The sequence below is a fragment of the Micromesistius poutassou genome (genome assembly GCF_964030765.1).
Source record: "Micromesistius poutassou genome assembly, chromosome: 5".
Lineage (NCBI taxonomy): Eukaryota > Metazoa > Chordata > Actinopteri > Gadiformes > Gadidae > Micromesistius > Micromesistius poutassou.
Window position 1 is genome coordinate 12,273,825 of NC_140275.1, and position 26,612 is coordinate 12,300,436.

At 47.0% G+C, this 26,612-nt stretch overlaps 1 protein-coding gene across 1 annotated transcript in view; it reads left to right on the forward strand.

Moving 5' to 3' along the window:
* The window catches only part of cacna1ba (calcium channel, voltage-dependent, N type, alpha 1B subunit, a), a gene marked incomplete at both ends in the record, with an annotated part of 87,336 nt that extends 68,020 nt beyond the window's left edge, over positions 1 to 19,316 (forward strand). Inside the window, 15 exons of the mRNA XM_084468162.1 lie at positions 131 to 247; positions 577 to 642; positions 1,039 to 1,130; positions 1,502 to 1,652; positions 2,271 to 2,398; positions 4,153 to 4,249; positions 6,273 to 6,378; positions 7,894 to 8,001; positions 8,921 to 9,033; positions 9,832 to 10,076; positions 11,081 to 11,213; positions 11,510 to 11,692; positions 15,363 to 15,603; positions 17,172 to 17,410; positions 18,738 to 19,316. Coding sequence (XP_084324288.1) covers positions 131 to 247; positions 577 to 642; positions 1,039 to 1,130; positions 1,502 to 1,652; positions 2,271 to 2,398; positions 4,153 to 4,249; positions 6,273 to 6,378; positions 7,894 to 8,001; positions 8,921 to 9,033; positions 9,832 to 10,076; positions 11,081 to 11,213; positions 11,510 to 11,692; positions 15,363 to 15,603; positions 17,172 to 17,410; positions 18,738 to 19,316 — 2,598 coding nt within the window. The remainder of the gene's footprint in view (positions 1 to 130; positions 248 to 576; positions 643 to 1,038; positions 1,131 to 1,501; positions 1,653 to 2,270; positions 2,399 to 4,152; positions 4,250 to 6,272; positions 6,379 to 7,893; positions 8,002 to 8,920; positions 9,034 to 9,831; positions 10,077 to 11,080; positions 11,214 to 11,509; positions 11,693 to 15,362; positions 15,604 to 17,171; positions 17,411 to 18,737) is intronic.
* Positions 19,317 to 26,612: the final 7,296 nt, after the last annotated feature.

Sequence of the window (26,612 nt, forward strand, 5' to 3'; positions counted from 1 at the left end):
TCTGCCCCAATGCCGTCCCCATAGACCACGGTGAGTGAATTTCCATCTCACTCTAGTGTGTTTTGGTGTGTTTCTCTCTCTCTCTCGTTCGCTGTCTTACAGTGTGTTGCGATGCTCTCTCTCCCCTCAGGATCGGCTGTTGAACCTGAGCTTCTTGAGGTTGTTCCGGGCGGCTCGGCTCATCAAGCTGCTGAGACAGGGTTACACCATCAGGATCCTGCTGTGGACCTTCGTCCAGTCCTTCAAGGTATACACACACACACACACACACACACACACACACACCATCAGAATACTGCTGTGGACCATCGTCCAGTCCTTCAAGGTGTACACACGATCATACACGCACAGACACAAACACACACACGCACACACACAAACACACACACTAACACACACACATGCGTGTCTGCATCGCATGCAAACACTAACATTCCCCTTAGTGTACCATGGTGTCTACCTTGGTGTGACTTCCACACACACACACACACCACAAAACCACTGCACTATCAAGAAAATGGGAGCTGATCGCATTTTATGATAAATAGTAAACTTGTTTGTCCTCTTCCTCCCCAGGCGCTGCCCTACGTATGTCTGCTGATCGCCATGCTCTTCTTCATCTACGCCATCATCGGCATGCAGGTGGGAGTGGCCTCACGTCCCATCGCTCCCCATAAACTCACAACATGATTCACGGATCTGAACTTGGTTCACGGATGTCATGTAGATCAACTGGTGTAGTATAGATGTACTGGTATAATGTAGATGCATTGACGTCATGTATATTCACTGATGTTATGTTGATTCACTGATATCAAGAAGATTCACTGATATCATGTAGGTTTGCCAGCCTTGGCCTTGGCTACAAACAGCATTGGCCAATCGCCCAATCAGCAAAAAGTTATATTTACACTCCAGAGACTAAGACCTTTGGCTTTAACTTAGCACAGATAGACTCTGGGACCACTTATTCACTTTATGGAGTTGTGTGTGTGTGTGTGTGTGTGTGCGTGTGTGTGTGTGTGTGTGTGTGTGTAGGTGTTCGGTAACATTGATCTCAACGAGGACACAGCCATAAATCACCACAATAACTTCCGCACCTTCCTGCAAGCCCTCATGCTGCTGTTCAGGTACGACATTACCAGACACATCGCATGATACCTAACCAGACACCTCACCAAACACCTCACCAAAAACAAGGGTAACAAATAACAGTGAGTTTAGATATACATGTCATTACATGTTCACAATGTTTGAGGCGTCTTGCTCTAAGATGCCAACAGCAGATTGGGGATCAACCCCAGTACCTTTCTGCTGGAAGTCCAACACCATCACCATTACACCATTGGCCCCTTGCCTCTTGTTGAAAGCTGCAGTGCAAACATTCTACTCAGGTAGTCAGACCAACGCTGAGCAAAGGATATCCGACTGTGCCTAAGTGTAGTTAATCATTCTCTGTGTATCAGCGAGTTCTCTGTTGTCCGTCTGTCCGTCCCTACAGGAGTGCTACAGGCGAGGCCTGGCATGAGATCATGCTGTCGTGCTTGAGCCGGCGGGCGTGTGACCCGGGGTCAGGGAACATAGCCAAGGAGTGTGGCAGCGACTTTGCCTACTTCTACTTTGTCTCCTTCATCTTCCTCTGCTCCTTCCTGGTCAGAAACAACAACATCCACACTAACTACTGTCAGAAACAACACTGTTCACACTCACTACAGTCAGAAACCACAATGTTCACACTATCTGCAGTCAGTAACAACACCGTTCACACTATCTACAGTCATAAACAACATCGTTCACACTATCTACAGTCAGAAACAACATCGTTCACACTAACTACAGTCAGAAAACAACACCCTTCACACTAACTACAGTCAGAAACATCACCGTTCACACTCTACATTCAGAAAACAACACTGTTCACAACAACTACAGTCAGAAACAACACTGTTCACACTAACTACAGTCAGGAACAACACCGTCCGCACCAACTACAGTCAGAGAAAACACTGTATACACTAACTACAGTCAGAAAATAACACTGAATACACAAACTACAGTCAGAAACAATACAGTTTACAGTAACTACAGTCAGAAACAACACTGTTCACACTAACTACAGTCAGAAACAACACCGTCCACACCAACTACAGTCAGAAACAACACTGTTCCCAGTAACTACAGTCAGAAAACAACACCGTCCACACCAAATACAGTCAGAAAACAACACTGTATACACTATCTACAGTCTGAATCCATCTGTGTGTCTGTAGATGCTGAACCTGTTTGTGGCGGTCATCATGGACAACTTTGAGTACCTGACCCGGGACTCGTCCATCCTGGGGCCGCATCACCTGGACGAGTTCATCAGGGTTTGGGCCGAGTATGACCCCGCAGCCTGGTACGTCACCCCCCGCATCCTCGAGGCTGGACTCACAGTCAGAAGAGCGGCGTATGCAGTCAGAAAACTGAACATACTGACCGAGACCACCCTTTTTAAAACCGTAGCTACAGTCGTATTCCCGCTCATACATTCGTAAAATAACAGTCTGATAGCAGTTCCTACAGTCTGAATACACAATGTAGATAGGTACCTTCAGGGAGTGAAACGACTCTGCATTCTGATGTATTCTTTCCACAAACACTCACTTACCTTGATGGTTGTCTATGAAATGTGTGTACATCGCCACAAGTCGGCCTTAGATCGCCATGACCCAAAATGACCAGGTGTCTCTCCTTTTACCACTGAATATTCTTCTCTAAACATGTCACTACTGTGGCAATGAAACACTGTGGACAGCATTTTCAACCAGTTGTTCAGTGCCTCTGGACCAACTGTATGTGGTTGTTTGTTGTTTTTTAATGCAGCGCTGAAACATTTTATGTTCATATGTTTGCTTGTTTGTCGTTTTGTTTTTACAGCGGGCGGATTTCCTATAAGGATATGTACAATTTGTTGCGCATTATATCGCCCCCTCTTGGCTTAGGGAAGAACTGCCCTAATAGGGTAGCATACAAGGTTTGCAACCTACACCAGCCACCTCCGTCACCTAGGGTGCTTTGTGTACTTCTCAATGGCTGTGCACCAATGAACGAGCGCCCGCACTCCTGTCAGACTGACTGGCCTTGGTCAATGAGGCCGGATCAGAAACAAAGCTTTCAAGGCCGTTGATTCCCAACCTCACATCCCTCGTAAGCCGCTCACTTGAAGTGCTGTTAAATGGACTACATGTAGGATTATACTTGCTTAAATCAATCCAAATTGCCAATATATGAACAGGTTGTGTAGAACAGCCTGTCGGCAGATTTTTATTATATTTGAACCTAAAAACCTCGCAATCCTAAGTGCCCTAGTATATAAAGAACAGTTAGCTCTTGCCAGTTTGTATAATTCTGTAGTTAGCTGCCGAGAAATGGACCCATTACACATTTCAAGCTCAAGAAGGCTGCGATCTGCTTACGGAAAAAGTGGCCAGTCGTAAGAAGGAATATCGGATTCTGACACGTAGTCCCTTTAAAAAAACATCGGCGTATCCGCATAGTTGAGATGCTTTCAAGCGTACGTTTCGTTAAACGGAAGGATCGGATCGGGAGCGGTTGGGGGATTGGCCACTGAAAGCTTTGTCGCTGTGGATCTGGCAGAACGAAACATCCAGGGATGTCGGCTGGCATGCCCCGAGAGCAGACATCCCCGACCCTCCTCACCCATCACCCCCTTCAGAACCCACCCCTCCACCACCCTCTGATCTGGGGTGGGGCCATATCGGAACCATAACCAACTTACTAGCATCAGATCCTCCCCACCTCTTCCTGTCCTCCCTCTCCCCTGTACTCTAACCCACCTCCCCCCCATGTCAGCTCCAGACCAGCTCACCATCTCTGTGTTTCCTCCCAGGGATCCTGAGTGAACCATCCCTCCCCCCACACACCCCACCACTCTGCTCCACCCCTGCAGCAGTGGCGGAGGCTGGGGATTGCATCTCTGTCACATGTCATCATCGGAAATCTAACACCAGATTTCTGTTTTTTTTTTAAAATTGTTTTCATGTCTCTCCCTCCATCCTTTTGTTGTCCTTCTCCAACCCCACCATGCGTCTGTGTTGGGTCCTGGTGTGTGTGTGTGTCTTCATCTTGGCTCCCCCTGACCCTGTGAAGTGGGCGTATCAAGTACCTTGATATGTATCAGATGCTGCTCCACATGTCCCCGCCCTTAGGTTTGGGAAAGAAATGCCCGCAGAGAGTCGCGTACAAGGTAGATCCACCTTTTCTTCCGAAACCTCACCCCCTCCTAACCCAACCTCACCCCTTACTCCGCCCCTACTCCTCTTCCCCCCCCCTGCCCCCCTGCTCTCCCCTGTGCTCCACAACCCACATCGCCATTGGCCTGAGCTTTGGCCAGCTGTCTGTGCGCTGCAGTGCAGTGTTCCCCGGATCTCACTGTTGATCTATTTTGTTTTTTTGTTAATATTCCCGTAATATTATTTTACACCTATGCCCAGTGGTTGGGCATTGCCTGTTTCGTTTTCTGAAAGATCAGTTGGTTAGGTACACTACCTATAGTTTACAATAACGTTTTTAGAATGTTCTGACCATCGGCTTGGAAAAGTCTCTCTTTAGGACAAAGGGTAATTTAGCAAACACAAACGAACATAAAACATCAATGGATAATATTACAATGGAAAATAAGATGGAATGCACAAAAGTTGACACTATATTTGAAATAACAAGCCATATGCCATATTTACTTTTTACACAATATTTATAATAATATTTCTTAATTTCTTTCTTTAAATATAAATGTGTATTTTTTAAGACTAAAATCCCACGTGATAGCTCCAGTACCCATGCACACAACTGGTGATACATGTACCACAGGTTGAAAAACCCTGCTCCGAATCATGTTGCCTAGTTAGGGGTTTGATTTTGTGGAGCAGTCCGAGTTAGCTTAATGTGTAGCTTCTATGTTGCTTTCCTGTTCTACAAACACCCATCCGTCTCTGCTATTCACCCCCACCCATGTTTTCTTCCATCTCCTCTGTCAAACCAATGTTAGATTTGCTGTGTGCTTTATGTGGGCTTGTGTTTTTTGTGTGCAGGCCTGGAAGTTGTATGTTTGTCTGTGTCCCTATGTGTCAGGGCTGCACAATGGTCACACGTTGTTTTCCAATTTAGATTTCCTCAGAATAAATAACAATACATGACAATACTATGTAGTACATCTTTCAATCATTCATTATTCATTGACTAATTACATTGAGGTTTATACAAATAAAGAACATTTAGAAATCCAACGTGAAAAATCGATATCATTTCGTCCACTATAGGGCCATCTAGTGAACGGCTTTCAATCCATACTCAAGAACACCGTCAGTTTTGATACATTGTGCAGCTCTTGTTGTTCCATGGTTGAATGTGGACCTGTGCGTCCCTGTGTGGCTGTGTGTTTGGTCGGCGCCTTCCACACTTCCCTCCTCGTTGCACTGAGCTCCTGTTCTGTGTCACTCTGCACCGCACCGTTTCGCCGGATGCTCTGTCCAGTGGTTTCATGCCGGACGGAGCTCGACTCCCACACGGCGGCCGTCCCACGGTGCCGTGCATGCAGGCCTGCGGCCGGGTCATTAGAGTGCCCAGACACCGCTGGGGCCCTCGAACTCAACCAGCTACACCACAACCACAGTCGCCTATTGGCAGTGGCCCACATAGACACCAGTTGTAAGGCCCGCCGTGCCTTGGCTGGCATACAGAGTGGAGCTCCGGGGGCCGGTTCAAGGCATCGTCATGGTTATGCGTCTCGCCTTCTTCTCTTCGTCTTTTCTTCCACTCTGTTTCGGCCTTGCCTTGGTTTTGTGCACTTTTGACTTGCGTTGTGTTGTGGTGCGTACTCGGCCGTTGGCGGTGATGTCACTGTGTGGTCTGTCTCCTCATGCTTGCTGAGAAGGCTTTTGTGTGCTGAACTGAATCCTATAAACACCCAACCACCCACCCGCCCACCCACCCAACCTTCACCCTGTTATTTTTGATTGAATTGAATTGAAAGTGCAATTGTTTTACAATGCATGACCGGTTTTACAGTTTTTGTATTTTTCTTTTTATGTCAACCAAGACACAAAGTGAGACATCGCTTTCCAATGGCACGCTCATTTAAATATCTCAGTGAGGTTTGTCAGGGCTAGGTCTAACCTCTAACCTCTACTCTGCCACCAACCGCCGCCGCCACCACCGCCGCCACGGCTCCTCCTGCTCCACCACCTGCACCTCCTCCTCCTCTTCCTCAGCGCCTGGTGAAGATGAACATGCCCATCGCCGACGACAACACAGTGCACTTCACCTCCACCCTGATGGCTCTGATCCGCACCGCCCTGGAGATCAAGCTCTCCTCAGGTTAGAGGTCCTGTGGTGGTGATGTCGCCCACCAGGCAGAGCAGCTGGTGGTTGTGAAGCTGTGTAGTATGTGTATAATGCAGTAAGACATGCTGATGAACTGCAAACATCACCATGAATTGAAATTAGAAGGAGCCAAGTCTTTTGCTCCGCCAGTGATTCACTGGTATTTTTTTAAAATAAAAATCTGGAATTTGCTTGCACTCTGCCAATTCCTTCGTTTACTGGCGCACCTGGCAAGGGACGTGCCACGACCCAATCAAACCACAAAGAATCGAACCACATGACTCCCATGTTCTCTTCTTTGCTAACTACCTGTTTCACTTGTTTGTTTGCTTGTTCGCTGTTTTAACCAGAAGCAGAGCTCCTCGGAGGTGTCACAGCACAGTAAACAGAGGTGTAGCTCCGTATGCCAATTATAGGATAGCCGACGCTCCAGACAAAGCTGTATGAATACACAAAGCACTAGTTCTGTGGGTATTCATGAAGCTTCAAATTAAATCCAATATAGTCATTTCAGGACAAATCCGGCGTTGACCTAGATGTTACACCCTGAAACAATCGAGAAGACGGCCCCCACAAAGTTTGGCTACATCTCACTATTGTATTTCGTCCCAGGATAATGGAATTTAAAACTGTAGTTATCTCAACCTAAATATCCCCCCTGGGCAGATGCGATCCGAGCCTGGTGCCCTGTGTTCTGAGCTGGGAGCGGTGTATTTTCAAGGTCCCATTTGGACTCATTAGGACATTTCTGTGTGTGTTCCTCAGCTCATATGGCTTAATCACCCCCCTCTATCCCGCAGCCTTACCAACGGAATGAGATCATTTTAATGAGCATCTCCCGTTTGTGCCGCATTGGTCCTGGTGCTCGCTCGCTCGCAGTGTCTCTCTCTTGCATATCTGGTGCTCTCGCTCTCTCACTCTCTTTCGCTACATCTCTCTCTCTCTCTCTCTCTCTCTCTCTCTCTCTCTCTCTCTCTCTCTCTCTCTCTCTCTCTCTCTAAACTCGTAGAGCAAGGTATTAACTGCCATTGGTTTGACTCCCAGTGGGGTCAGGTTAAGAACCAATGTTTAGAGTACATGCACTACTCATGTATCGTAAGATGCTTTAGGATTACAGCATCTGTTGACGTCATTTCTGTAATGCCCCATCGCTACTCAGCAGGGTTTCACACTGAAGAAGAAGAAGGAAAACACTCCAACTGCTAAGAAGCCCAATTACTTTTGACCCAATTAAGATTTGGGTCAAATCTTTGGGCCCCCGTTGGCAGGTCTCTGTTACACATCCACCAAAAGGCTGGCATGTATGTGTTTAGATCATATCATAAATCATAACGTCCAAGCCTGGGGGCCTCCTTCCTAACCCCCCTCCCGCTCATTAATGAGAGAAACAATAATACACCGCTTGGGAGATCTCCCAACTTTCCCGTCTGGGATTATTAACTCATCTTATCGTCGGGAAAATGGTTTGATGAGTGACGGGATGGTGACGGTAGTGTTGTTCATCAGCAGGCATGGTGGCCCAGCGTATGAGTGATGCGGAGCTGAAGAAGGAGCTCTCCACCGTCTGGTCCAGCCTGTCCCATAAGACCATGGATCTGCTGGTCACTCCACACAAACGTAAGCCCCCCCCCCCCCCAGCCCCGGGTACCAGCCCACCCACCACCCTGCCGTCACCCAGCCCCCATCCAGCCCCCATCCAGCTCCCATCCAGCTCCCGAGACGCCTCTCCACCCAGCTGCCAGCCCCGGTGTTTGGCAACTTTCCGTGTGTGTGTGTGTGTGTGTGTGTGTGTGTGTGTGTGTGTGTGTGTGTGTGTGTGTGTGTGTGTGTGTGTGTGTGTGTGTGTGTGTGTGTGTGTGTGTGTGTGTGTGTGTGTGTGTGTGTGTGTGTGTGTGTGTAGGTGTCTACCGTGAGCGGAATTGAAGTGTCTCTGCTACCATCTTGTGGTAGAAATGGCCAACTGTCTTATGAAGCGTGTTTCCGTTGAATCTAGTTTCAATGTGCGTCTCTGCTCCTCATGCTCGACATGCTAATGAGATGAAAGCAGACTAATGAGTCAGCAGTTCTATTCACTTGTTCTCTCCCCTCTCTTTTCCTCTTGGCCCGCTGGGAAATCTTTTGTTTTCCCGTCCCGTCATGGATTTTCCCCCCCTCTCTTTTCCTCTCCAATCTGCTCGATCGTCTCTCAATTATGATCTTCTCTTCCCTCTCTTCTTTTGTTTCTTTCCTCTTTTTTCTTTCCGTCCTCTTGCTTTGTTTTGCATAATCTTCTTTTCCGTTCTCATTTCACTCCACTTTTGTCTCTCCTACTTTCCTTAATCCTCACCTCTCCTCTCCTCCTCACCTCCTCTCCCCTCTCCTCTCCTCTCTCCCCTCCTCAATTCTCTCCTCTCCTTACCCCACCTCACCCATCCTCTCCTTTCTCCTTACCCCACCTCACCCTTCTTCGTCTTCTCTCTTCTCCTCACCTCATCCCCCCCTCACATCTCGACTTCACTGCTCCCGCCTTCCCTCCACTCCTCTCCTCTCCCCTCAGCCAATGAGCTGACAGTTGGGAAGGTGTACGCAGCTCTGATGATCTTTGACTACTACAAGCAGAACCGAGCGCGTCGGCTGCAGCAGCAACTACAGCAGAATGCCCCTGGCTCGGTATAACACACACACACACACACACACACACACACACACACACACACACATACACATACACATATATGAGCAAGAGCACACACACACACACTCACAAACACACACAGTTTGTTTGTGTGTGTTTGAGCTCATGCGCTCATTGATTGAAACACTGCACTGGCTTGACTAGTGCCAACTTTACAACCATTAATGCAGATATGCATGCTCCCTGCACTTCACTGTGCCTGCCCTTGTGGAGAGATGATACTACTGCACAGATGCATGGATACACACATGTTGCATCAGACAGCTGCACCCGGAAGAAAACCCACATGTCCACTATATAACAACAACAAATATCAGAATGGACCATGTAACCCGTCATGAGGGGAATGTGCTTTGGGCCGACGGTTGTTATTTTCACACCACGCAAACAGGCATGTGGATGCTTCCCACACGCAGGAAGATGCACACACACACACACACACACACACACACACACACACACTCTCTCTCGCAGACACACACACACACACACACACACACACACACACACACACACACACACACACACACACACACACACACACACACACACACACTCACACTCACACACACACACACACATACACAGACAAACACACACAAACACATTCAAAGGCATGTGACACGCATGACTGCAAGCGTTACATGAATATTCTGTCCCTGGGTGGTCCCCCACCTGCCACGACACCCAGGGCGCGAGGATATTCTCCTGGCTGTTCCCTGCTCTGGATGTGTTCAGCATGTGGCCCCTCCCTCTCTCCCCCTCCTCCACAGAGCAAGGTGGGGTCTCTGTTTAAGCCCCTGCTGCCTCTGACTCACCTGCAGGAGAAGGACCTGCCCATGATGCTCAACAGCGTGGATCCCCCAAGCATGCTCCTTCAGACCCAGGCACGGGGCTCCGCCCCCTCCTCCACCTCCAGACCCAACGCCCTGGGGGTCAGGCCCGGCTCGGGGGTCAGACCTAGCCCGGGGGTCAGACCCGGCCCGGGGGTCAGCACCCTCACCAACGGGGGAGCTTTGTAAGTTCTTAGAGAGACAGTGCGAGGGAGGGAGGGAGGGAGAGAGATGGAGAGAGGTTCACCACTGACAGAGAGGAGATAGAGAGAGGTTCACCACACAGAGAGAGAGAGGAGATAGAGAGAGGTTCACCACAGAGAGAGGAGATAGAGGAGATATAGAGAGGTTCACCACAGAGAGATAGAGGAGATAGAGAGAGGTTCACCACAGAGAGATGAGATAGAGAGAGGTTCACCAGAGAGATAGAGGAGATAGAGGGGTTCGCCACAGAGAGAGGAGATAGAGAGAGGTTCGCCACAGAGAGATAGAGGAGATAGAGTAGTTAGAGAATGGGGCAGGGTGGTGGATCTCTTCATCACCACACACTGCCCAATTCTGAGTGATTATTTTCATACTGTGAGATGGCAAAAATGATACACTCTTGATCAGCCGCCCTGTCCCAATGTGCATTGAGCGATTAGTTGAACAAGCTGTGGAACTGGATCGGTTCCTTTTTGTCATTGCTTTTCTGTGTTTCCTTCAAAAAAACAATTGTAATAGTATGTTGTCCATTCTTGCAATGAACAACATTGTTATTGATCGGTCGCCAGGACAGGGGCTGATTTGGGAAAGGTTTGTTGAGGAACATTTTCTCTGAGGCGTGAAGCTTTGTCGATTGTACTCAAATTCACAGCGTTTGGGGCCCATAAAATGATCTCAAGGCAATCGTGGTATCCCTTCAGAATGTCCCCTATGCTGGTCTGCACTGCTCTCTATTTTTCACTAGAGGATATTTAAAATATGTTTATCAGCCTTAGACGGTAAACATATTGATATTGGCCTTAGACCTCAATGTGTACATGCAGCTTGGTCGATCTGTGCTGAAAATGTTCTGCTTTGTTTTGCAACTACTATGGCAAAGACATGGCTCTTCTCCCTACTACGACATCACACAGAGGAGATGTTAAACAATGCGACTGTGTTATGATGTGTTCGCGTGCCGAGTGTCCAATGCCCCCACCCCCAGGTCAGGTCAAGAGGTCATCGCCCAGGAGTCGTCCTCCTGGTTGCCCGAGAGGACGAAGGAAGCTCCCCGGGGGAGGGGTAAGCGCACACTCTCCAAAGGCCAATCAGACGACACGCCGGACGCCGCCCCTCAGGTACTGACCAATGGACGAACTCCTTTTTCTATGGGGTTAAAAAACAACAACAATGCAAACCAATCTCAGAGAGCAGGGGTCATCTTCAAATGACCCTGGTATGACCTTATCCTATGCTTATCTGATGGACACAGGAAATAGAACCTGTGTCCACCCAGATCCTCTTCAGAATATAACTACCTGTACAAGTGGACATTACCTTCAGCTACCTATACCTGCCTGTACAGTTTGACAGTCTGCATGTGTGTGTGCGTGCGTGTGTGCGTCTGCGTGTGCGTGTGTGTGTGTGTGTCCAGGAGTTGGTGGAGCTGAGGAAGATAGAACCTAGTGCCATCAGTAAAGGGGCAGTGGCGTGCTTAGGGGATCTGGGCCCGGTGGCCCTGGGGCCTGGGGCCCCCGCCGGCCAGGGGACACCTGGCGCCGGGCTGCAGAGCCAGGGCAGAGCCGTGTCCATGCCCCGACTCAACACTGAGCTACAGGTAAAGAGGGTTCTTGAAACACAAGGACACAGACACATGGGCATTAGTGTTAAGGTGCTGTAGGTACGGTGGGGGGGGGGGGGGGGGGGGGGAGAGAGAGAGAGAGAGAGAGAGAGAGAGAGAGAGAGAGAGTTCAAACTTCAAGTTTTTGAAGTTAGTTATTTCGCCGTTGAGAAGTGTTGCATTTCACGCACACGTGGCAAGCAGATGAATTCTCGGAACCAGTCCCAGAAAAGATTCCCTAAATGGTTTGTAATAAGCCAGGAGCGGTCTAAAATCTCAATTGGGTCACACAGAGGCGGGAACAGTCAACTTCAAACGGATATTCTCACAGTGTATTTCACTCACTAATAGCTGACTGACGGCTATGCCATTTCTAATTATAGCTCTTCAATCTTACCTACAGTGTTATCAACAGGTTGAGGTTCATTAATTACATTTATGCTACCTTATTGAAGCTTACTATCGTTATATGTTATATCATTATACATAGGGGTTCTATAGTGTCTCAGTGACTACAGCATTGTTGGGTTCTTACTCTAGAAAAACAGGCTGCATCGTACAATGTAGGAGACCATTAACATAAAAACTGTCTTGTCGAGATCCTCTTCTGACCATGTAACCTAATATTTCATTCTTCCGGTAACGACCGAGAGAAGAAGTGAAGGGCAGGGAGAGTCATTTCCTCAGCGCCACTTGGAAAACTCCAAATAAATCTTCACCTCTTTCCCAGAATCCCAATGTAGGAAGTGATATTGATCGACTGGCCGTGTTAAAAGTGCATTCCCCACCGGCCTCCCGGGGGGGGGGAGGGGGGGAGGGAGTGCCAGTTATGGTTCATAGAGGCCCTCAGATGAGATGCAGCAGAGGTGGGGCTCCAGCCATCAGCCAATCAAAAGTCTCCGCTTCTGATCAGCTGTTGCCTCCAAACCCATAAGAGGGTGAATAAAAACCAAGGCCACTGATGTCAAATGCCTCAACTGATCTGGTCATCGGCGGTAATAGACGGTATAAATATAGACTGCGACACGACGTCACCCATTTCACAAAAGAGTTTTGAGGGTGCAGGCCTTGCGTACACAGAGTAAGTCATTCTGATTTGAAGGCCCAAATAAGTCGTTCGAGTAGGAAATGTATTTGCTAATGCAATTAACATGGTTTTGGGTCATTAGCAAAGTAGCTGCAAAACACTGAGTAGAGAGAGCGTTCTAAAGTGTGTTGGTGAAGAAGCATCTGTTGTTGTTGTTTCGTTCTCCATTAGCGCTACAGCTGGCCGTAACACTGCAGCGAGCCAAAGCACTGGTGCTAGCCCTCACACGGCTGCTCGCCATGACATTACTTTGACACGATAGCCAGCTTGTTGTAATGACGTGTGGTTCTGATAACGGCATCACGCAGGATGAAAGATGATAAAGCACACATAGCTAGAGGACGAGGACAGAGATGAAAGCAGAACTTAAATACTTTTCGATTTGGATGATATAATGATGAAGAAGAAGAAGACTTAGTGGCTGGGTGTACTATATAAGAGAGTGAGAGAGATGTAGCGAGAGAAATAGAGACGGTTAGAGTAAAACTCTCTCTCTCCGAGAGAGAGAGAGGGACAGAGGTGGAGAGACAGAGGGGTAGAGAGAGAGAGAGAGAGGGAGAGAGTGTGCCAGTAGGGGGCTTACGGCACCGTGTCATCACCTTCTAATAAGCACAGAGACCAGTTAGTTCAGCTCTGGACTGCATATTCCCTCAGCTGCCCTCCATCCAGAACATGTGCCCGAAAGAAACAGAAAGGAGAGAGAGAGAATGAGGCAAGATAGAGATAAAGAGATAAAGAGAGTGCCAAAGAGAGATGGCTAGAGAGAGCGAGCGAGACAGCTAGAAAGATGGGAAAAGAGAAAGAGACATGCATAGAGTCTAAGAGGTAAAGAGAGAGAGAGAGAGAGAGGCGTCATGTGATCTGTAAACCCCAACGCTGAGGGCCACTGGGGCTGCAAAGAGTAATGAAAGGGATCAAGAAAGGAGAGCAGTGTACAAGTGAAGACACAGAGTGGTGTGGTAAACAGTTCACACAGCAGGGGGCGTTCTAGTCCCACTATACTAACTATCCCATGTTTGTTATCTGAGAACTATAAGCAGTTGTGACCATTGCCATTATGAATATGTGAACAACCTTACCTTCTTTCCTTCCTACCTTCCTCGCTCCTTTCCTTTCCTACCTCTTCTTCAATGACCGGACAGCGGATGAATTTGCACCCAGGGACACTGGCTGTATGTACCCCCACACACGCACACGCACACGCACACACGCACACACACGCACACACGCGCGCGCACACGTGCAGGCGCACACACGCACACATACTTGCAAACACTTGCACACACAGACACACACAGGCGCACACACACACACACACACACACACACACACACATACCTTTTATCCTTAGAGGTTAAGGCCTAAACATGGCGTTTAGGCCTTAACCCCGGTCACACAAAGAACAACATTAACACACACACACATGCAAACGTTGTTATTAAGATGAACTATACTTAGTGTCAGAACACAGATCACCTGTCCCCGCACCCCGCATGGCACTGTGGAGCCTTCCTAGGTACCTTGTCTGAGGTCTTGTGTCTCCACACCTGCTCCGTCATCGCTCTGTATGGAGTTATGTAATCCTAATGTAATCCTAGCCTGGCAACCAGACAGAGATGCAATTTTTTCGTCACTCAGTCAGTGGTGCGTCACCCCTTTTGTTGCTATGATTGAATGTAGGTCTATCCAATTGCGTCCAAAGGCATTTTGGTCTGCGCCCGTGGGTGACTCCCCTTTGAAATCGAAAATGAACTGAGAGGTTCCAGACTAATTGCAGTTTGAAATTCGTCTGGCGATGCCAGGCTATTATAATCCAGTGTTTAATCTGCACCTGCAGCTGTAAACCTTCAAGGCGCGGCTCTGCAGGTGGCCCTGACCTGTGGCTGAACAGGGCTTGGTGTTGCTTTGGGCTCAGCGGACAAGTTTGGTTTAGCGAAAGGTCCTTATTAGTGGAATGCATGTTTTTTCTGTAAACAGGATCAGACGGACGAAGCAACCACATCACAAGTCTGTTTAGATGTGTCTACTGCACCTTTATTGCCTTTTAGTTCATTGCTATATGTTGTTTGTGAGTGCATTTTTGTCAGTTGGTTGTAGATTGAACCCGGAGAATGTTTCTGTCAATTAACAGGTTAGTGTCTGCACCTCCATTCATGTACAGCTTATCCTATTGGCAGTAAAGACTTCAGATTCCGATATTTTATTTACCCCGGGGGAAATTGTTTCTCTCACAGCGGCTCTTTTGAAGTACTCTCTGCTGTGATGCCCTACTTTCCCACCTGGGAACGATTAAGTAAATCTAAAGATAGAATGGACTTAGTAGTGAACATAAACACAAAAGATAAGATGAGCCGGAGTTAAATATATCAAGTAATGTGTAAAAAATACAAAATTATACAAAAGAAAAGAAAGACAAGGAAAAATATAGAAGAATATGCGTAATTAATATCTCTTTCTCTTTCTCTCTCTCTCTCTCGCTCTCTCTCTCTCTCTCTCTCTCTCTATTTCTCTCTCTCTCTCGCACTCTCTTTCTCTCTGTATATCTCTATATCCTTCTCTCTGGCTCTTTCTCCTGATCAGCCCGTTCCTGACAACAGCCCGTTGAGACGCTCCGTCTCCACAGTGGCCCCACAGCGCCTCCCGGAGATCAATCTGCGGGACTTCACCCTGGAGAAGCCCAGCCAGGAGCGGAGCCACCACCACCACCACCATCACCACCGCTGCCACCACCGCCGGGAGAGGGACCGGGAGCGGGGAGAGAAGAAGCAGAGGTCCCTGGACAGATCGCTGGGCGGACAGCACGCCACTAACAGTACTGCAGGTCGGCCACTAGGGATGCCAGAGAGGAATTACAAGTAGTCTCACAAATCAGACTTTAGATTCATATCTAAAGTCTGATGGCAGACTAGCACTACAAATATTTGGCTAAAACAGCTAGCACAAACTTGAGCGACATTAGTAAGCTGTAAAATAAGTGTTGGCCACTTAACGAAACAGGAAAAGGAAGAGAAGTTCTGCTATAAAATGTTAGGATTGCTGGATCCGGGATAACGGAGTAACAACGTAACATAAAACATTTCTGGCTTCCGATACGGATTTACTAGAGCTGGCCTTAAGGATGTGTCTCTGGGCATCGGTTCTGTGTCTGTTCTCCTCTCCCCATGTGGACACCAGCGTCCATTCGTTTTTGTAATCTCTACTCAAAGTAAGAGGTACTTTAGCTGGTATCTACTTTGCCTTAATGCAGGCATGCTGGCTACCTGCATTCCAGATGTTGAACAGACAGCAGTAAACTCCTATAGTCTTTTACTCCTTCAATATAAAAATAATCTTCTCCATGGCAACAGTGATCAACAGCCAGTGTGGTGATGAGTGTTGTGTTATGAAAAGCGGCTACGTGAGGTCTCCAGCTAGACCTAGCCTACAAGTACAACCTACACCCATAAGCTACTGCCTGCAGTGTGATCATCTTGAACTGTAGGGTTAAAAGGAATAGCTAATGCTATTGGCTGGGTTCAAAGACAAATTATTTGCAAAAGGGAGAAAACCACAAAATAGATTAGATATTTGTGTGTGCAAGCTTGAAAACAATATTAGTGAACGTGAAATACATTTGACAATTTTGTCTTGTGGATATTTGGATCTCATCTTATTGGTTATTCTACTATCTATATATAGGTACTACTAGAACTATATATTCACTACTTCAGTGTAAACATCCTACTGCCTTGTTTCTATGAGGTCTAGTGATTCTCCCCACACCTCATGTAGAGTACCTGGGGGTTTGATCTCAGACACCCGCTCTGTGTGTGTGTGTGTGTGTGTGTGTGTGTGTGTGTGTGTGTGCGTGTGTGTGTGTGCATGTTTGTGTGTTCAGCGTCGTCTCACACAGAAGGTCTTTGTTATCCAGACCAAAGAGACAGACAGGCAAACCAATAATTTATAGCCCCCCCCTCTCCCCCCTCCATCAGAGGAGAGGTTAGAGGTGGGAGAGCATGTGAGAGCCGCGGTTGGTGTGTGTGCAGGGTTACTGGTTGTAGAGCTGTCACCCAGAGTTACAATGCTACCGAATGGCTTTGGGGAAATGTTTGACGAATATTCCAAATGACCATTTTCATATTGAGCAAAACATTCAGCACATGACCAATGTACACTGATGCATTCAGTATGACATGACTGCTTATTATGATGTACATTATTCCTCCCATACTGGAAGTTTGGGGGACACGGTAGAACAACACAAATATACAAATACATCTATAAACACACTAGGACAAGTAAAAAACTGCTTGGAAGTGCAGCTCTTGAATATAAACATAAAATAATAAGACATGGCATGGCGGTAGCTAAAAGGAAACTCCACTGGTATGTTCTCCCTCTACCATGAAGGTACTCCGGGGGACCCGCCCCTCGACCCGGCCCAGGCCAGCTCCTCCTCCTCCCGGGACAAGGCCCACGAGCGCGGCCGCTCCCACGACCGCAAGCACCGGCACGCCCCCGGCGGGGAGAAGCAGCGCTACTACTCCTGTGACCGCTACTGCAGCCGCGACCACTGCCACGCCAAGTCTGCCAACGCCAGCTGCGCCACGTCCCCCAGCGAGATGCACGACGCCGGCTTCAGCAAGCAGGTGGGCGCGCCAGGGGCCACAGCTAGGGGGCGTTCCAGCTAACGTTGTCACAGGTGGCCGCGTTACAGCCGGCAGTGTGACGTGAGCGTTCACACCGAAAGCGAAGAGAATAGTCGCGCCGCAAACTTCAAGATACTCGCCCGTAGTGTGTCGAAGGATATTGGAGGGGCTCTCTTGTGAACGCCAACGTCAACACCAATTCATTCTCAACTGTGGCCGAGATAACCACCACTACGAGTATTTACTCGTTGTGGAAATGCCAGAGACGTCGGAGAACCCAACGCTGTCGTCTATGGGTTCATAATAACATCCGATATATATATTATAGCGCTCTGGGAGTCCGCGAACGGTAACAATTACTTTCTCCTCCGTTTTGCGGTTCAAGGGCTGTCACGACAAAGCATCAAGCGAAATTTCGCAGAAAAGTTTACATTATTCAACTTGAACAAAGTGTTTGAGTAGAATCACACAAAATCCATGTCGTCCCATTCACCAATTCGCACCGCAGGTTTTTTTCGGCCGAAAATGTGCGTCTTTGCACATCGCTCTTGGAGGACTGCACGTCTTTGCGTACGCAAACGTCAAAAGTAACAAAATAAATATGCACGTTGTTTGTTGTAGGCAAAACAACGTGAAATAATTAGATTCTCGCTTTAACACGATCTCTGGAATAATGCGGTCAGTAAGTTAGGGACCACAAGGTCTGCGTTATATTGAATGTATATATGTTTATGGGTCAATTGTAACGATAATCAAGAATTGAAGAATTTAGAGAAATTAATTAATTCTATATGTATTTTATTGACTATAGACTCTGCAGTAGAGCAGAGAGTGTATTTATGATGTTCTATCTTTTTGAAACAAAGCATATAGTTGAACTCCTACTTCTGCATGCTCTCTCTGCCTAACTTACTCTTCTTCTTGCCTGTGGAACAGCCCCTCATGGCCTTTGATCTCTCTTTCTACTTCCTGTCTTTTCTCATCACCATTTCCTGTCCATTAATGTCTCTCCGTCTCGCTCGTCTCCATCTCGTTTGTGACGAACTCCCGTTTCCCTGATACAATCCTTCATCTTCTACTCTTTGCATTTACATTATTTTCCTTCCATTGCTCCTTTTCTTTCCTTCTTGCCGTCTTTCCTTTATCTTTCTCCCCTTCCTCCTTCCTCCATCCCCTTCCTTTCCGCCTTCCTTCCGTCCTTGCTTTGTTCCTGCTGTCCTTCCTTCCTTCCCGTCCTCCCTCCTTGCGGTCCTGGCTCCTATCTCCTCCTCTCCTCTCTCCTCATCTCTCCGGTTCGGTTCACATTGCTTGTCCACTCTTCATCCAGGGCAGCGGTTGGGTTAGGGGCAGTCTGGCCACCCTCAGCTCCACCTCCAGCACGCCAAGCCGCGGACGGCGGCAGCTGCCCCAGACACCCCCCATTCCCCGGCCCAGCGTGGCCTACAAGACAGCCAACTCCTCCCCGGTGCAGCCCGCGTCAGACCCCCACTCGGTCAGCCCGGGCCGGCTGAGCCGAGGCCTCTCGGAGCATCACGCCCTGCGACACAGCGCCTCCTCCTACCGTCACGTCCCCTGTCCCGTCACACGCATCAGCTCGGAGCCCTTCCTGGGCCAGGGATGTGGCTACGAGCCCCTGCTGGGCCCGGGCCAGGGAGGCTACTGCTACGGCTACCCGCGCAATGCAAGCCCCTGCAGTAGCCTCCAGGACGGGTCCTCGCTGTCCCCCAGCTCCCAGGCCCCGGGGCCCTCCCCTGGGGCCGGACCACCCGATTACGCCGGGCCCTCGGCGTCATCGCCGCGGTACAGTCGAAGGGGCCCCAACGGATACCACTTTAGCTTCCCCAGCAGCGGGGGCCCCCGGGCCCCCAGGTATTACCAGGAGGTGGAGGAGGACGAGTGGTGCTAGCATGGCTATAACTAAACATCCCACGCTGGTGGTGTTTTGGTTTGGTTTATTTTTTATTCAATAACACATTTATTTGAGGAATTGTGATGAGTTTTATCATCCTTCTTTGGAGGCTTTGGTTTACATGGTTGTGTGTGTGTGTGTGTGTGTGTGTGTGTATGCTTGTGTGCGTGCATGTGTCCGTGCGTGTGTGTGTTTCAGTAAGATGTCTTTGTGTGCGTGCATGTATCTCATGCTTTACTTCTACCCTAGATGAAGAAGAGAAAAAGACGATGTGTTCTTGTCCGAGAAGTCATATTTAAAAGTGTAAAAAAAAAAGTATACGGGACCCATTTGATAGAAAAGTGAGAAAAGAGTTTGGGAAGACCACTAAAGTTTGGTTGTTTTGGTTCTGGGACTCAACCATCCCATAACACTGCCTGATCCTTAGAAACATTCCCTGAGCGGACAGACATGTCTTCACTCTGATGTCGTCACTTTGATTCCTCTCCTGCCCTTCTGTTCTACTGTTTCCCTCATTGACTTGAAGCAAAGCATGGAAGAAAACAGTGACAGGAGATTGCTTGATTCACTTATTGGGTTTGTTTTATAGAATGTGTACCTGTAGTTCTGTCGTTACCTTTTTTCATTGTGCGCATATTTTTGGTATGACCGAAAAAAAAAGCCACCAGAGGAAAGTTTGTTTATGTAAAAGAAAAGCATTTGTTTTGTTTCAGGTCAGCCGTTTTTTGTCATGTAGTGGTTTGCAATGTTTCCGGAACAAAGTGCCTCTCCTTTTAGATAATACTGTAGACACAAAAGATGCAACATCCATTGTTTTCTATGGCGGCAGATCCTGAGCAGCCGATTGGTTCCCGACGTAGCGCTCCAAGGAGAACCAGTCGTACAGGACGCCTTAAAGCGCACGCCACACCACGCCGTTTATGTTTCTAACGCAAGCAACTGAGCACCTCATGCTTGTTCTCATTCTTCTCTTTATGTTTTGTCCTTTCCAGGGGTGCGACTGTCACTCCAAATGTACGGGTGTGGGGTTGTACGCCAATGGACTGGACACAAGAACACTACCACTTGAGATAATGTCAGTAACGAGCGTGCATGTTTGTGTAGAAGGTAGCGCTCGACTCATTTGTGTGTGTTTGTGTTCCTCTGTTGCCTTTCCACTTCCTGGTGTGACTGCAGCTGCACATTAGGAAAGCCGCATGCAGGAGTTTAGGGATGGAAGACCCAAAATGGCTGGCACGGATCTACTCCGGCTCTCATTGGCTGTCTTAGTAAGAGACAGGTCAGGGGAGTGTATGTTTGAGTGTGTGTGTGTGTGTGTGTGTGTGTTTGATTGTGTGAGGGGAGGAATGGGGGGTGGGGTGAGAGAGAGAGAGAGAGAGAGAGAGAGAGAGAGAGAGAAAGAGACGAGAGAGAGAGAGCACATATGCACATGTGGGTTTAACTGTCTGTATTCTGACCTGTTCCTCTTTAGCTTCCATTCTCAACAGAGTAATGTACCAAACACTGTCCCAACTTCAACATGCAACCTTTACCATTTGCACAGTGGGTGGACAACACCGTCCATAGCCTACCGGCGACACGGTGTACGGATATCTATACAGATACACTGGCTTCAGTCCTGTCCTGAGCACACACAGCTCAACATGCAACTTCAGAGAAGGGTTTTGCTTCCAGACAGACAGAGAGGTAGGCCTGTCGAGGTTAGCCCCCTCCCCTTTGTTCCTACTCGTCGAGAGAGAGAGAGAGAGAGAGAGAGAGAGAGAGAGAGAGAGAGAGAGAGAGAGAGAGGCCTATTTTGAGGTGATCACACAGTTGGTCAGAGAATGAGTTGACTGGCAAGTGACTACACCCAGGAAGTGCAGTGTAGGAGAGTAGGAGAGCAGGGCTATGCAACACGGGTGATGGTCGAGGGAGAGAACAGAGACTTTATCGCTCCATTCTGTAGCTTTACATGCTGGTCTTCACAGAATCAGACATCAGCATGAACGTGACCAAATGTTTTCTATATATATCTATACACAAAAGGTACGAAAACGCATACAAAAAAGAATACAAATGATTACCACGCATAAGGTGAGACGCACACAGTGTAAAGCAGAAAGAATAACAATACTTAGGAATACAGCAACTTTATATATCTGCATGCATTACATTTACCCAAGTATCCCACGTTGACCAAATCTGCCGCCGGCATCAGTGATTCCAGATGGATGTCAGTGTGTCTGTCCCTTTATGGTCCGGGGCCTCGGACGCGTGGTAAAAACATGGTAACTGCCGACGTGAACACGACTCGACTTGATTTACGTTCATCACATTCCATTATAGTCTACCGGGGCCCGATTTACAGCCAGGCATACAATTCTTTTTTGAAAAACTATTTGTCATCCAAATAAAATTACATTTAAAGCGTTGACATGCCTTTGTCCAATATTGGCGGTTCACTACCGAGTTACCCAGATTTTGTATCTCTGCATCGCGGACAATGTAGGATTTATTTTGTCTTTTATTTTTTTTCCGTGCATGTTCTGACAATGTATGTGCATGTAAAAGCCTTAGTACTTTTTGATACTATGTGTTATTTTTTTGATTTTTAATATTTGATATAAATAATGGGGGATTGTTGAACATTTCTAATAAAAAAAAGTTAAATTAACACAGTATTGAACATTGTTGATAGTTCCGCCTGTGTCCCAGAGCTGGAAGAATCATTATTTACGTCTTCGGATACAGTGACTTGTTGCCTGATTTTATGTTTCTCAGCCAGATTTTGAATTCTGAAGTTGTTTCTACATTTAACATTTTGTAAGAAGCAAAGGTCCTTGAAATAAAAAAAGAATAAAATCAAACCACGTGTGAGTCGGCTACTGTGTGTGTGTGTGTGTGTGTGTGTGTTACATTTTAGATCATTGAAAATAATAATTGGAACAACCAGCGTTTATGAGATGACAAGTCGTTGCTATATTATTTACGTCATTCAATAATTAATATCTTACTATAACGTGTTGTTATAGTATATGCCTGTGTGCGTGTGTGCTCGTGTGATTGGGAGAAAATCGGTTTGTCATACAAGTCCAGCAAATAACAATTTGTGAATGGGGGTGGTCTGAGCGCTTTATTCAAATCAATGTATCACAATAGGTCAGAATCATGAGCGGTGGGCGTGGCCGAGTTGAACAAGGTGGAATGTGGGAATAAGAAAGTTCATCTCATGTTGTCCAAAGCGAAACTTTTTGTGGGTGTCAGTTGAGGCGGACAACAGGTGAATGTATACACAGCGTTGAGTACAACACCGTGTTGACTATGAGCTGTTTGTCATCTGTAGGTCTACGGGACGCACGAAGGACGCCATGTTTGCGGTAAACGAGATTTTTGTGATTTATTTCTTCTCGGTCTCCTTGGCCGGTCAAGTGTTTGGAAGAGGAATGGGCGTCCAGCGTAAAGGTAAGAATTATATTCAGGTGAATATTTTGTTGACTTCTGTAACATTACCACGTGGATTTGTTTTGTTTTTATGTTTGATGGGCTGCTTTTAGAGTTTGTTGTAATATTATCTCATCCTGTTTAACTAGACAAGAATATATTTAAAAGCTTTAGGTATCCGTTGTAGGGGTTTGCAAAGTTAACTCAAAATGTGTTGCGTTGCAGTACCGCTCCACTCCACTGGGGGAAGCTATTGCTAAAGTATTCAGATGTTTCCAATTAGGCCGTTCGTTAATCTACCGCATCGTATTCAAAATCAAGACATGTCTCTGGAGAAGACATAATCGTTAGAAGTGATTAGCAAGCAATATTACACTCATATACTTGTTATGATACACATCTAAGTAGCTAAGTACCCTTACTTTATAGGATATTTTATTTTTTTTCTTATAGGTGCAAACTTATTTTTGGCATTCACATTTAAAAAAGAATGAAACGAGAAAAATGAGAAAGAAGCATGCCTGTGTTAGACAACGGACCGAATGAAAGACCCAATTCAGAGCTGAAAAAGATTCAAAATGACCAAGAATCAAAATTACAAATTCCACAGTTTAGCCAAGGGGGGTGGGGGAGTGTGATCCGCCTTTGATCCGTGACAGACATTCATGTGCTCGCCCTTGTCCCTGCCGCATCTATGTGATGTCATGACGTGAGAGATTAGCGCGCGGGAACCCGATCTGTCATCCGCGCTCTGCTGTCGGTTAACCTTTGATCAAAGCCCGGTCCGTCAGTCCTGAGAGAGAACGCCACACACCTGTGTGTGTGTGTGTGTGTGTGTGTGTGTGTGTGTGTGTGTGTGTGTGTGTGTGTGTGTCACGAGACAGGGCGTGATGCTTGTTTCAGCAAAGTGCAAATTAAAAATGTTCAAACATGAAGCAGGTTTGCTATATAACTATGTCAAATAAGCACTATAATAGCATAAGATGAGATAATATACGTTTTAGAACCTGTAATAATGTACATGGAAAGGGATGTATGTCAGTTATTATCAATAATGTCCAACAGTGTAACATAATTCTAACCTTTATTGTATACTATGGTGCAGATCAGAATGACTAAACAGTTACAAGTTTACGTTGCTGGGCTGATGAAGTGATCTCTCTCCACGCCTGTAGATCCGACTGGTTTTACCGTCACGTTATTAAAGCTAGTGTAGACAATTTATTTTATAAGCATTTTTATTATTATTAATAAAAAATATTATTTGTTGGAATTCTCTTTACAGCAATCAATAAATGCTCTGCCACGGAAAAAAAAAAAGCCGGTATCTGTGGTGTTCGCAGGACTGTAATCAGCCCATCCAATCATTAAATTTGTCCTGAATGTAAATATTGGATGGCCTATACCTACCTGTCTACCTAACAAGCCGGTGGCTACCTGCGCGCTCGCTGCCTGTGCACTCATTGCGCATGACAGCAGTCAAGGCTAGGCGGACATATTGTTGGATAGCGAGCCAGTAATGTCTCAGACTTTTGTTTGGAAGATTTATGTTTGGTTTCTGACAGCCAGACACCAGAATGAAATGAATGCACCCGGTGAAATCAAAACCCAATGTTGCCAATCCCCTCTGAGCAGTAACAAGCAACACCTTCATCAGATGGATTATGGATTAAAAAGGCAATATTATTGCCTTTTTCCAAATATCTTCAATGGAGCAGACAAGGTCCTGCGTCTGCTCACAGCCTGCTCGTCTGTACCCCATGTGTACACATTAACGGGACGTGGAAGTATAAATGTAGACAGCTCTGTAAAGAAGTCCCAATGCAGATCTCCCTGAACGTGGGGTCTGCAGAAGTGTGGATTCAGCTTGACTGTACCACTATGGGATGTTGATCAGATTACAAGCCATTGAAACTTCTATACCTATAGTGACATCACACGAGCGGCTGTCTATGATGGACCAATTAGGTTACCAGTTGGTACGGTCCGCTTGGTAGGCTGATGGGTTGATCCAACTATCCTACCAGTTGGTACATTCCAACTGGGTGGGCTCGTCTATCTATCATACTTCAGGGTGGACACACACTCACACAGTCACAGTCACACTCACACACACACACACACTCTCACACACTCACACACTCACACACTTTCACACTTTTAAAGTTGAAACCCCATGCTCGTCACCTGAGGCATGTGACCCTGGAGTCAAACAGGCCGATTTATCACACCGGTGGGGCGACAGGCGTGACAAGCCTCCTGGATCACAGCCCCACCGTCTTGGTGGTTGCCTTGAAGACAACAAAATGCTGTTTCTCTCTAATCCGTCCAGCATGGCGACCTATGACCCCCGCAAGCAAAACGATGATGTCACCCTACGAAAAAATTGAAAGCAAGTGCACGCGGTAACGACGTCGCCGGCATCAGATGATGCGGTGTCGCATTACTCTGTAAACTTTCTGCAAACGGTCACGTGTGACAGCCAGAGCCTTAGGAAAACAAACATTCCCCGGTAAAGCTATCCCTCTGTTGGGTAAGCGATACCTCCGCTGAAACGTATTAGCGTAGATTACTATGTGCTGGGTTTTAAGTGTTTGTGTGTTTTTGTGTTTGAAGGATGGTCTGTTTTCATGCACGCACGCACGCACGCACACACACACACACACACACAGATCAGGAACCCTGTTACCAGCTCGTTCTGTACAGTCATCCTCGTCTCTCTAGCGTCTGCTCGAATGACATCTCGGTTGCCAAGTCTCTCGTTTGACAACAACTTCGTGTTCCACCCTCCTTACACCCTGACAGAGAACATTCTAGCTCTGTTCTGATTGGCTCTCTCCACACTTGACTCACTGACTTGGGACCGTGTCCACACTTCACTTGAACTCTCTGCAGGCCTTTTCTTTGTGCGCGTATTCTGACCACTTTGGACTATCTGGCGCCGATGTCTGGACCGCGTCTCAATCGTACACGAGTTCAAAACTCTCAGTTTTTCCCCCAGAGACTGACGTTTTCTAAAAGTATCCACTTGGTTGGATAGTTTGAGGTTTTTTTGGTGGACGGAAAACCTGTTATAGTTCAGAGGCAAGGTCAAAGTGCATGAAGTTGCCCCGACCCCTATATGTGACCCTCAACTGTGTATGTGTATCATAAAATAAATTCCCTTTCTATTTGGATAAAAGCATTTGCTAATAGCTGAATAACTAAAAGGTGAATCTTGGGCACTGCACAGTAAAAGAAAAGTGGCAGTTTGGTTGCCATGGTGACGTTCAGGTTTAGGTCAACAGATTCTAACGCTCGTAAACACCCTAATACTTTAATAGTTTTGATATTAAATAAAACGTTAAATCGGCCAACCCCTTCCACACACTCAACAAACACACACGTATACAAACACACAAACGTACACACACCAACGGCCAAGCTAAACAACCCCTTGACGTCTGTGGCAGGGTTGGAATCAGGAATATATTACTGTTTATTTTGTTTGAAGACTTTAGGCTTTTTTGCAACTCTTAAGACCAAATTGCTTATTTGATTTGATTATTTCATGAAGTAAATAGTTTAGATTAGTGCTTAAGTACGGTTCCCACCTGGGGTTCTGCTACAGGTTATTCACTCTCTTCCCCGACCCACTGCCTTGTCCATAAAGGCACAAAAAGCTATGGCACTATTGCATAATTCGGTTTTATTCAACACTTCGGTGACCTGTTGAGAAGGCCTGATTTCGATATTGATATGATTGATTCCACATGAAAAAAAATGCTCCTCTCTGTGATGATAATCCACCAATAACTACAGAAGTCATTAGAGCAGCTTGTGGGGTGAGGGTCATCATGCCTTATAGCGGTATCCACAGCAGATCTGGTCCTG